General features: G+C 41.3%; 1 protein-coding gene across 1 annotated transcript in view; it reads right to left on the reverse strand.

Annotated features, from left to right (window-relative positions):
• lamb2 (laminin, beta 2 (laminin S)) overlaps window positions 1-7,818 on the reverse strand; it is a 54,146-nt gene extending 46,328 nt beyond the window's left edge. Inside the window, exons 1-2 of the mRNA XM_084366333.1 lie at window positions 6,838-7,818; window positions 6,511-6,581 (exon numbers count right to left, since the gene is read on the reverse strand). Of these exons, the coding sequence (XP_084222459.1) occupies window positions 6,511-6,541 (31 nt within the window). The 5' untranslated portion in view covers window positions 6,542-6,581; window positions 6,838-7,818. The remainder of the gene's footprint in view (window positions 1-6,510; window positions 6,582-6,837) is intronic.
• Between the last annotated feature and the right edge of the window lie 5,683 nt (window positions 7,819-13,501).

Consider the following 13,501-nt stretch of genomic DNA (forward strand, 5'->3'; position numbering starts at 1 on the left):
TGTGTACTTGAGGTGAGCATCATATCTGAATCTAGATTTGTGTTGCGGTCGGCTGCCTATTCACTTTTTCACTGAAATCAGGCATGTTTCTAGAATGTGCTTGTTCTTTTTCCCGCATATGGCAATAAATGGAAACTGCCAGGAATGAATGGTATACAAAATTGATATAAATTTTGATGGTACGGTCAGCCAATTGTTTAGTTGTGATATACATGCAGCTGTAAGCATTGTTACAGTCACCAGATGTCCGTGGAGGTGTTATCACCAGACATAGCAGCAAACAGGAGGATCCCGCTCTTTGTGTGTTCACGAGCACACTGGACCGCCTCTTTATGGAGTTCTCTGTCCTTATTGGATAAAGTGGGCAGGGATACCAGAAAATGTCTTTTCTCTTTTACTGCATGTGCAGGAGGAGACATTTTACTGACCAAACACTCTATAATACTGCTTTTCCACCAAGGAAACCAGGTTAAAAACCACCAGGTTTTTAAACATGGGTACACCCACCTATTGACCCCATTCCCACTTCCCGCAGGCAAGGCAGCATTCTGTGATTTTTATCTGAAGCGTCACGTTGTACGTTAATGTACATTTCCGCCACGAATGTGCCTTAAGTTTAGATCAAAGCTGAGCCGAGCCATGATAAAAACCTGTGTCTACTGCAGGGTCAATTGACCCGGGTATAAATGCAGAGTTTACACATTCCCATTGCACACAAAAGCCTGATCTTAGCGGGTTTAAGTGGGATTTTTGACCAGTGGGAGAGGGGTATATCACTGATTACTGTTGGAATATAGAACTATTTAAAACTTATTTTCCTAAGAAAAAAATGCTTTCAGCAGCTTTAAACAGAGAAAACATTTTTCTGTTTACAATCAATTTAATTAGTTCATTGCTTTAAATATTTTCCACCAGGAAGCTAAATAATGTGCTGGTACAACTACATTAAAAAGTTAGGCACACCTATGCAACCAATGTAAAAAGTTAGTCCAGTCCAGGAGCACTGCAGTAAATATAGTGTTACCCTCAAAGTCAGGCCTCTCAAAACATGTACTGACTGACAAGATACTGACATATCCCACGCATGTCAACTCTAGCCTACATGATGCTACTCCAGGTAAATGTTACACTACACCGTTAACAACAACACACAGGATTTTTGGTGAACTCTCATGTCACTATCGTTCAAATACATTAGACCTGGAACATGAGACAGCTGGCCTACATTTACAAGCCAAGAGGTTTTATCAGACCATTGTGTGTATATGTGTGTGCCTGTGTGTGTGATTGCAGGGCTACAACAGAGTCTTCATCAGAAATATCTCAAGAAAACAATTATCACATTAATTGCATCCTTCCTTCCTTTCTTTGTCTCTATCTCCCGTCCTTCCTCTCTTCCTGCCTTCTCTCCTTCCTTCCTTATGCCTCCTTCCAGCCTGACATGCTGCAGCATCACTCTGTAATTGCTGCTTGTCTGCCATTAGATAATTAGAGGTGTGTGGGTGTTTCAGACTGCTTTTTAACAAGGTGCGTAACAGGAGCTGTTATTAGAACTGCTCTGGGGCCTGTAGCAATAAAATCAATAAAAGCACAGTCGTTGAAACTGGAGGAAGCTGTTACTCATGTATCCTGACTCACTGTGTGGATGATCAAATGTCTACGTTTGGATACAACTATGAGTAATAATGTGTCTTCTCTATCCTCTGTTCTCTTGACATGGGTTTACATTGTCTTCCACAGTGTGTTAAAGTACTCACAGCCTCAGCTCAACTTTCAGACAAAATGTACAGTACAGATTATAAACAACTGCCATTTTTCTAAAGAGACAATTCACCACAAAGTACTAGAGTGCTATTTATCCATCTAGATTGTTCTGGTGGTCTGGAATCTAATGGAACTAGATGTCACTCAAAGCCCCACAAAAATACATTTCAAAAATCAACAGCGATGTCTCTTTCATCGTCGTTCTTCCAAACTACACCCATCAGCAGTATCACCACACAGAAGGAGCCAAGCATCTACTCATTGTTGAGAGGTTTGTGCTCATGACAGCTCGGGATGTTTTTTGAACATTAAATGCATGGTGAACTTGGGGTGAACCGTCTCTTTAACACGTGTGCCCTTGCTCATACAGCAGTGGGAAACACTTTTGGCCTAAATAAGTCAAAGTGATCTCACCTACATCTTACATTCATTCTTTATTCATTTATATTCTAGAAATCCTCAACCACAAAATCAAAATATTGGTGGGAGGGTCCTTTTTATTTTTCATCAGAGAAGTTGTGACAAAATCTACTGGCTTTAAGAATTGGCCACCTTACAAATCTCAAAACAAATAGGGGTCAGCATATCACCACAGTAACCGCTAACTACTGCTAACTGTAGCTGCCCTTAGCTGGTTAGCTCTGTTAGCCGTGCAGCTACAGGTTTAGACTGGGAGCTCGGGAGCAAAGGAGCTTTGGACCGGGACGGCCAGGGCTAGTTGGTTAGCATGCTAACTTCAGTAAATATCTCTGCATCACAGTAGCCAACATAGACATCATAATGTCAGAACTTTTATTTATTCACATTCTGTTCATCATTTTTGTTGATTTTTTTGTTGAAGTTAATACATATTGCCCCTTTAAGGTCCAAAGCTAAGTTAACAATAGTTGTTGTTAAACTGTAGATTTTTATCTCACTATCAAGTATTAGGATTACAATATGAAATTCAGTAATTACATTACAGTTACAAGTCCCAGTAATCCCAAAATTTGCAGGTCAGCTAGTTCGCTGTGATATCAGGATTTAGATGGAGGGTTGATATCAGTCTGGTCTGATATGTGTCTGTGTGTGTTCAGCGGAAACACTGTTACAGAACATGTTAGCTTGGTGCTAGGGCTCAGCTGTGCAGAGGCCATTAGCCTTGATGGGTCCAACTACAGTGACTGTCTTTGCCTGTTCACCTCAACACTGTAAGCACATGGCCGCTCCCCTCATGTCTCCCCACTGTACCAGCCACCTCATTGTTTTTAATGAGACCATCTCCATTTCCCATTCCTCCTCCCTGCCCCTTCATCCTCCCCCTCCAGTCCTCCTCCTCTTTTCATCCAGTAAAGCCCCTGCCAACAGGCCGAGGAAACCTAACTCACCGTCCTTTCATAGAAACAAACCTGTTCCCTCTCTCTGCACACCCCTTCCCCCTGTGCCTGGACTCTTTCTCTCCCTCTTTTCTCTTTGTCCTCTTCTTTCACTCCCCCCCTCTCTAATTTTTCAGCCTCTCTCCCTCTCGCTCTGTCTCTATTGCTGGTGGTTAGTGGGCTTTACTGCACCATTGTTCTGGTATCTGCACATTTCCGGAGGCTGTCGCTTACAAAGGCTTCGGGGGAACACACTCTCTCACTCCCACTGCCGAATGCCAGCCTTCACCTGCCCACACACACACACACACACATCTGGGGGGGAACGCCAGTAGTTCAACAAAACTTAATTCCTACACACACACACCTCTAAAGAAAGGTGAATTACAGAGGATTTACCTCGATCCTTTTTCATGTGAAGTTTTCCTTCCTTGCTTTCTTGCCAATTCCTCCCATCCTCCCTGCCTTCCTCCTCTCATCCAAAATAATAATGAGTTGCTCCCTCCATCAGTCAAACTTAATCACACACTTCATTAAGAGTTATTTGATAAATGACTTTAAAAGCAAACGCTGGTTTAAAAAAGTTAAAAAATCTTGAAGAATAATGGTACTTTAAATAAAAATGGTTTTAAAAGGGACAGTCCTTTTTTGCCTGATAAGGTTTTTACTCCAAATTAAAAAGGCTTAACACACACACACACACACACACACACACGAGCAGCTTCCTTCAGGTCCTCCTTCCACCCCCACAGCCCAGAGAAGAAGAATAGAAATAGAAAGTGAAAAGAACAAGAAAAGAGAGGAGGCACTGCTGGCTCTTTTGTCCGTGTGATCAGCCCAAGTCCTTTCACTCTCTCCTTCCCTCACATACACACATTCGGACACACACCAATTAACCCGGTCTCTGACCTGGGGGTTTGGACACGACCCTTGACCTTGGAGCTTGTGCTCAGAGGCGTCAGGAGTCTGAATGGACAGCTCCCGATCTCTTTAATGACACTGTGGGAAGTTTATAGACACACACAGACACACACTTCATGTCAGAAACACTTGTTCACCTTTCCACTCTGAAACACACGTCTCCCTTTTTCTCCACTAATTTTCCTCCAGAACACTCTCAGCATTTTTACTTTTTTCCTCTCTTGATCCCTCCAGACCACTCAGAGGTTGCAACTCTTATTGAGTCTCTTTACTTGGCATACTGTAAATACTAAGAGAGGAACGGGCTTCTGAGTTCAATGTTGAGGTACGAGATGACAGTTGATACGCGATAAAATCGGATCCAATGACGTTTTTCATAAGATTCTGATTCACAATTTTAAAAACTGTTGAAGAAGATGCTTGTGTGATTAATTTTTTTTAAAGGGGTTATCTTCTTCTTTTTAAGGATGGTCTGTCAGATGCTTTAACTGTTTTTGCTGTCCATATTAGCCCCAAAGCTGTTTCAATAAATACTAATGACTAAATAAGCAACAGTGAAAGTTAGACAACCTCTTTAGGAATTACTTCTTAAAGGAAGGGCTCACACAAAAATGAAATTTCAGTAATTATCCACTCACCTCATGCTGATGGATAGTCAGGTTTCGTAGTTCACAAAACATCAGTGTTGCAACATTCTCCTAAACAACTGAACTAGATAGGGACTTGTTTAAAAACGTTTCAAATTGATTTGAAAGGGTTTTATGTTTTGTGTTAACGTTTTAAAACAAGTCCCCATCTACTTCAGTTGTTTAGGAGAATGCTGCGACACTGTTTTGCTGTGAAGCTCCACAAATGTTTTGTGGACTCTGAAACTTCACCTGACTTTCCATCAGCATGAGGTGAGTAGATAATGACTGAATTTTCACTTATGGGTCAACTGTTCCTTTAAATGTTTACAGACAGCTAACCTGCTTAATCAGAACCATGTGGCTGTGGTTTGATCAGATTTAACTGACAGGGTTACACAACCATATCACCCTTCTGAATGCTGCTTAATCCTGATTGGTGCACAGAAGTTTGTGACATCAGTGACAATTCAAGTAAACAGAAAGCTGCTCGAACTGGCAGGAAAACTGTCCGTTTCTGTGGGATTCCATCATTTACAGTAAAAAGCTGAATGAGGAAACACATTTTAATCAACTGTCAAGGTTTGCTGTGTGTCCTGAAAACTACCTCTGAGCTCTGCTGTGATCAGTGACAATGTCTGAGGGACACCCTGGGTGCTAACAACAGGTACTAATAGACTTCAACAGGAGCAATAAGCCCATTGTCTTCAGCTGCAGGGAACAATACATTTTATTGAGGCTCATTACTCAGATAAATCTCTGTCAGCTCACTGATAATACTGACCACACAGCTACTATACTTGGAGTGGTGCAGGTGTCAGACAGCAACACAACTTTTCACAGTCATGTTCAGGCTTTAAATGAGATAAAAACAACTGATCTGGTGCAGAGAAGCCCTCATTAGACATACACTAGCGTGGTATGTGTTATTTGGTCTAAATCTGTTCATTTCTCAGCCTTCCTTTATTTCTGTCACCCACCCACACACACACACACATAAACACATACATACACATATACATATACATGCAGCGCTGGACACACACACGCATCCAGAAGGGTTTGGAGCAGTGCTGGAGGTGTAGTTGTGGAGTGGGTGTCTCTATTTGCGGATTCAGCTGGGCTTTTTTAGGAGGACCATAAACAGAGCGACACCACCCACAGAGAGAGGCCGACAGACAGAGACAGAGAGAACAGGGACGACCCCGGAGACCTGGAGGGCACCGGGGGCCCTAAAAAAGACACGTCGGTTATCTTATCTCTGTGAAGGGGGGGGCTTTTCTCCACTGTGTTACACTGCTGCCTGCACTGAATGTTGGGAAGTTGATGCGACCGACAAAGAGACACATTATATGAGTGTATTTTAATAAATATATTTCATAAGTGTTCTTTTGGCCTTAATATTAAAGTGTTAAATACATGAAAATGTAAGTGTAGTTTTGTATTGGAAAACAAATATCCAATTCAGTTAAAAATCATGAAGGTAATGAAGGCGAATGGATCGTTTCACAGCAAAAATGTTCATCTTATAGGTCAAACCAGCCTCTTAACCTCCCTTATACTGAAAAGAACATTTCTGCCAGTGTACTGAGGTCAAACCTCTTTCCAAAACACAGTCACATGCAGGGACCCTCTGAACAAGTGTCAGAATCCTGAAACCACCTCCAAGAAAATAACTAAGACTTCAACATCCACAGATTTAACATGAATGGCTCCATTTTTCCAGAGGAAAATCAAAGGAAGCCCGGTGACCTGGAGACTAGTGTTCATACCCGCTCACTGAATCACTTCTGAGGATTTGTTCCGGAGCAGAAAACATGGATGGACTTGTACAGTCTACTTACCGCAGACGAGCAGGAGCAGTGAGGCTTGCATCTCTGAGCGCACATCAACCGGCGGGGCTGCTGCACACGACCTGCGGCGGGCAAGAGTTTGTGTTCAAGGTAAACACAGAGACATGAGACGAGCACCTGAACGCAACGTTGCTGCAAAGTTTGGGTCGGGGACGCCCAGGGGTCCTTTATAAATCACTGTCAGTTTCCACGATATATACATGTGTTCTTGTTAATAAAAACATCACTCCTCTCAGATAAACCTCCTTCTTTAACTGTCGGCTGCGTCTTTTCATTCAAAAAGTCAGTAAGTTCAACATAAAGCGAGACTACACTTACCGTTATTTCGGTCCCGGTTCAGATGTTCGCTTCTATGTTCGGGTCCTGTCTCCCTCTCGGTCCACTTGCTGCGGAGTTGCGGGACAGATGCGGGGCTCAGTGGGCAGCGTTAACTACGATGAGGAGTCCTCAACTCCTGCGCTTCTGCGCTGGAAACCCCGGACTGGACCGTCGGAGCGGAGCGGGGGGAGGGAGAGGAGGGGAGGGCAGCGGGGAGACAGACGGTCCTGCTGACAGGAGGGTCTGTAGAATAGTCACTCTTTACCTTGTTTTTTGTTTGTTTTTTTAGTTATTATTGTATTTATTTTTGTAAATGTGGCACAACGAAACAGCATTTTTAACGGTACCATTTTTAAAAAAGAAAATAATGAGCTTCCAGGAACCAGCAGCCATTTTCTCTGTTGCTCAAGGTGGGAAGTTCAAATGTCCCCTACAAACACAGGAAATCTGACCAATCATTATTATATGACCGCTTCCTGATTGATCAGCAACTGAAAAGACAATGGATAGCAAAAATCTGGAGGGACATCAGGTTATATTTCAAGGCAAAACATTTGAGAACATTAGCTTCTGTTTGAAAACAGCTGACGTTAGCATGCAATTGCTTCCTAGCTAACATTCGGCGTTTGATAGTGTTACATTATATGAGAGGAAAGGTGTGAATTAATTTTGAGATATGAACAAACACATCTTAGACGCATTTATTTTTCGACCTAGGAATGAAACACACTGGATGTAATCAAACGGTAATGCTAGCTAAGAAGTGGGTGAATGCTAACGTTTGCTAATGGGATTATCAAATATGTTGCTTTACCTTGAATTATGGCCCAATGTCCCTCCAGTCTTTCTCCATCCATTATTTACTCAGTTGATGGTCATTTGGGAAGTGTTGAAATGATAACAGCTTCTCAGATTTCCTACATTTGTACGACCTGCGAACACAGCTGCATGGCATTACAGTATCACCATTTGAGCTTCCCACCTGAGTGATGTCAGAGGAAAATGGCCACCGGGTGAATATGGCCTACATTGTCTACATTAAAGTCAATAAACAAATGACAAACAAATTTGAAATAGCACATAGTCTTATGGAGCAATGTGTAAAACCCATATATATATATACATATAACACAAGCAGATGATTTAATAATCCTCTGTGAAACACTTCATGCAAGAGTGCTGATCTGGAAGTGTCACTCTACATATATACCAAGGCAGGGGTTCCCAAACTTTTCCATGCCAAGGCCCCCCAAACAGCATTAACTTCTGGCCGTGGACCCCCAAACCCACAGACAATGCTACAAAATATGTAAAGAAACATCAACTTTTAGAATGCATTTTCTTACTTTTATTCACTATTCAATAATTATTACATTTGTTGAGCATAAGAAAATTATTAACGACCATCTTTTCAGCAATGTATATTCCCACTGAATAACTTTTGAAGTTTTGAAGTTTACTGAATAAAAAACCTGTCCATTTTGCGCTAGCTAGCTACACGCTAGCTTGAGGAGCAGAGCAGCTTGATAACAACCGCCAGGTCTACACAGATTATGACGTTGTCATACCAACCTTGCAGCTGAACTTGAGAATCCGATGATTACGGCAGTTTACGTGTTGTACGGTTCAGGACAAATGGTTATTAAAAAAAATTTTAAAAAAAATTTTGCATTTTTTTTTCTTATCTTCCCTCCAATTTTCTGAGGCCCCCCTAACGGCCCCCACTTTGAAAACCACTGTACTAAGGCACCAGATGTTTAATTGCCAGGTGCTTAGGTATGGTAGCACATTGCTGCTATGCCAGAAAAAGAGCAATGGATCATATCACGTGAATACTAATAGTTATAACATGGAAGGTTTATTGTTATAACCATGTTTTTCACATTACAACAGTAAATTACGCCCATGGCTAGCTGAAAAAATATTATTATAACCATAAACTTTTTGCGTTATCATGCTACAATGATTTTCTTTTCGTGATGTGGCTACTATATGCTTCCGTACATTCGCCTAGCCAGTGATATAATGACCAAAATGTTCATTGGAACACTACAGTAAGGGTTGAATCAAAATTTTTAAATAAAAAGCTGCCATAAATGAACCACAGAGTGAGATATATTTCATGTCATCACAAGAGCTATAGAAAAAAAACACTATCCCTATTATGGTCTGATTGTAGAAGTACTGTTGTGAGAATATTACAGCATTATTTTGTAACTGTAACTTGAGGAAAAATAGATGTATATATGAGCAGGCTATGACATGAGCTACAGCATATGGGCTTATAGGGCATAGGTGTTACGGGCACACTGCTAATAATATCAGCTCATTAGTGTCATTTTTAGTGAGACAGACAAAGAGGTGACAAGACCAAAATACAATGTTGCATGATAAATAGTGAGGATATCTGAACAGAGTCTGTTTGATATGAGTGGTCAGTGAATAAATGAGATTTTTGATGAGAAATGTTGGTTCCTCCACAGGTTTTTCTCTTCAAACCCAGCGCATGTTTTCCGGCAAGCCCCCGTCAGTGTGTCTGGGAGCAGGAATGCGCGTTCCCTGCTAGACGGATTAGATTCCCTTTGATTGCACCCAATGAGCGCGCACAGATCCAGATCCCCTGACTGCCTGCTTAACCTCAAAACATCAGCCTCATCCAACAGGTGGTTGGGATGATTTCCATGCAGACTTACAGTAATGCAGTGGGAAACACAAGTCAACTCCATTTTAAGGGGGGAAAGGCCCTCATGTAGCTTCTGATTGATTGAATCAGTAGGTTATTGACCAAACATATGAAATACAATCAATAACATTGTGTACATTTGATCATATCAGTACTTTCTTCTGGCTCACTCTTTAATACAGCATGCCTGATGTGTACAGGTGTGTTAGCCTCACTGCTGAACACTGCCTGCTGTAAATCTCTGTCATATTACACATTCCCTGTCCAGCAGGAGGACAGCCTCTCTTTGTTAGAGCTCAGGATCCAGTGCCAGAAGCCAGCAGAGACTAGCACAGCTCCTTCATCCTGACAACAGGAGGGCAATGAATGGAAGCGGGCAGAGTGAATGAGTCACTGCTGCTGTATGGTCGACTACAGGTAAATAAATGACTCAGGAATCTGTAAGTGAACAGATCTGATGGTCAATATGTGTGGACCCTGTATATCCACACAGGTGTTTTCAGCTGTCACCTCTGCTTGGGCTGAAGTGTGGCTGCTGTCGACATCCTACAGACTAATAGGAATGATAAAGGTATAAGCAGCGGTGCTAAGTAACTAAGTATGTAAATATGCCTCTACATTTATTAGACAGCCATTGTAACTAGTAACTTTACAGATTAGGATGTTACATTAAAATACATCATGATGTTGTTTTCAACATTTTTGACTTCTCTTTACCCTCTAAACATTTTACCATTGTTTAATTTAAAGATATAATATGTAACATTTCTGCATTAAAATAATGTGAAAAAAACTTTAAAACACCTCGTCCAATTACATTTCTGCTTCTGAGTAACGTAGGTGGAGTTTTAATCAGCATAGTGGATGTTAAACAATGAAGACAACAACTTACACTATGATGATCCCACACTTCTTTGTCTTTTGTTTTGATTGAGGGACATCTACTGGCAGAAATCACATACTGTGCTTTTAATGGTCCAAAATATGAATTCAAATCTCTTCTCTCTTAACTGATGAATCATTTCACGAGCCATCAGAATTACCTTTTGGCAGAATTTTATTCTTGGCCACTTGGGGGCAGCAGATACACAGCTGTAAACACAATGCTGACATATCATCACCTTTAAAGGGGCTCTGGATTTGTTATGTTGTGGTGGAAGTCAGTCATTAGTTAATGTTAGCAGACTCCATTTCTAATCTATCATGAGATACTGTTGTGCTCTGTTGCTCTGTTAGCAGAGTGGAGAGAGACACTGAGACAAGGCACTTCAAAACGTGAATAAAGTCACTTCCTTTGGACTGTCATGGAAAATCCATCCAGAGTCCTTTACAAATAAAACCCACAGGCTAGCAGCATCAAACAACTTAAAGAAATCATTCACAGGTGTGTATAGACAACTGAGAGAGACGGGGAAGGTCTCATTTTTCATGTCACTTTACAATCTGCTTACATATGGCCAATAAGAAAGGAATTAATACATGTAAAATGCTACAAATGGTTACATAGAGCTCCTAAACAGTCCAGTGTGTCGAATTTAGGAGGAACTGATGGCAGACAAAGAATATAATGTTTATAATTTTTCATTAGAACCTTTTATAGCCATAGAGAGAGTAGGTACTCTCCACAACATCAACAGCCACCACAGGGGAGGGTGAGGTGAGGGGTGTTCAGTTGGTTGCAATCTACAACCACACCACTAAATGGCACTAAATCCTACACACTCGACTTTGATATGGCATCATACAGTTGATTATTTACACACATCCAGAAGTACAGAGGAGCATTAGCATTTATTTGGAGCTGTGTTTCTGGTCACTTGACGAATAGAAGTGCAATGTTCACGATCTTTTAGCTGTTTGTGGTGTATACCGACTGCAGATAGAAACATGCTGTGGTCAGGCCCCTTCTTAAAAAAGCCTAATCTTGACCCCTCAGTGTTTCCAATCTGCCCTTTCTTTCTAAGGTTTTAGAAAAAGTTGTTTTTATACAATTACAGTCCTTTCTGGAAGACAACTCTGTCCTTGAGAAGTTCCAAAGGTGCACAACGATATTGCTCTGTCTGTGGATGCCAAGTGCCCCGTTGTCTTAGTGCTGCTTGATCTCACAGCAGCCTTTGACACGGTGGACCATTCACTCCTGTCACGTCTAAGTAATCATGTTGGCATCCGCGGCACTGCATTGGAGTGGTTCACATCTTACTTGTCCAGTAGAACCTTCTCCGTTATGGTTGGTGACCTGTCCTCTTCCAGTGCTCCTCTCTCCTGTGGAGTCCCACAAGGATCTATTCTTGGTCCTATCCTCTTTTCACTGTACATGTTACCACTTGGGTCAATTATAGCCCTGCACAACCTTTCTTTTCACTGTTATGCAGACGATTTACAAATCTATCTGCCAGTGAAGCCAAATAGCAACAGTGCACAATGTTCTTTGTCTGATTGTATTGCCGATATAAAGCAGTGGTTGGCCAAAAATTTTCTTCATTTAAATGATGATAAAACTGAATGTATCATGTTTGGGAATACTGTGACGGCTGGCTTTGGCACCTTTTCTTCAAAACTCAGTTCAACTGTCAGAAATCTGGGAGTGACCTTTGACAGTCATCTGAGGTTTGTCAAACAAATCAATAATGTTGTCAGGACTAGTTTTTTCCAGCTACGTCTCCTTGCCAAAGTTAAAATGTTTTTAAGCCGTCACGACCTTGAGAAAGCTATCCATGCTCTAATAAGTTCAAGGCTAGACTACTGCAATGCACTTTATGATGGTGTCTCCCAGTCTTCTCTTAGTCGCCTTCAACTTGTGTAAAACGCTGCGGCCCGTCTTTTAACCAACACTAACAGACGTGTGCACATCACTCCTGTTCTTAACTCCCTTCATTGGCTTCCTGTCCTTTATAGAATTGATTTTAAACTTTTATTGTTTGTTTTTAAAGCTCTTAATGGCCTCGCCCCTTCGTATTTATCTGAGCTTTTCACTGTCCGTAATCCTGGTAGAGCTCTGAGGTCAACCAATCAACTTTTGCTGGAAGTGCCCAGGTCAAAATACAAACACTGGGGTGACCGAGCCTTTTCTGTTGCTGCCCCCAGGCTCTGGAACAAGCTCCCCGCCGAAATGCGTCTTATTTCTGACCTGGGCCTCTTCAAATCTAGGCTAAGGCTACCTATTTATTTAGGATGGCTTTTAATACCCAGTAGCGTGATGACACTTTTATCTTATTTTTTTTATCTTTGATTCTGCTGTATTTTTATTGTTTTTAATTATTCTTCTTTTTATTTATTACTGGCTGTAAAACACTTTGGGACACCGAAAGGTTTGTTGTAAAGGGCTGTATAAATAAAGTACATTTACATTTACATAGATGGATTGGAGATGGGTTTATGACCACAAGTGACCTGTTTTACGTACAAGCAGTCATTTAAATCATTGTTAATTTGATAATCATGTCGGCCACTCTTTACTGTTACTTAAGTAAGGTCATGGAAATGATAATGAAGCACAGTCAAAAATATACACTCAAGTCTGGAGAAGTCTAATTAGTCAAATTAAGTGAAAACACCTGTGTAGGGTTGTTCAAGGCTACTAATAGCCCCATTTTCTCACATCAAGAAATACACAGCTCTAACTTATAACACTGATGATGGCCCTGTTCTATAAACTATCCTACAAGCGATACTAGTCAGTGAGCATGCTCAGTGCCAGGACCCTGAAACTGGCTCGCAGTCATCATTAATGTTATTAATTACAGCTGTGCTCTGACACGTCAGAGTGTGCTGTGAGAATTAGACAGGAGGGAGCGTCTCTCCAAGAGCTGAAACAGAGGTGAAGCGAGAAGAGATGGATACCCTGCTTTGCTGAGTATAAGGCGCCCCCTTGTGACAATGAATTGAAGCAGCATTTCTACTGTAGCAGATGTGTAATATACATGACACAAAAATGATTTTCTAAGTATTGTGGACACACAAACAAAACACAAAACATAACGA

Source organism: Pagrus pagrus, assembly GCF_965226575.1.
Source record: "Pagrus pagrus genome assembly, chromosome: 11".
NCBI classification, from domain to species: Eukaryota; Metazoa; Chordata; class Actinopteri; order Spariformes; family Sparidae; genus Pagrus; species Pagrus pagrus.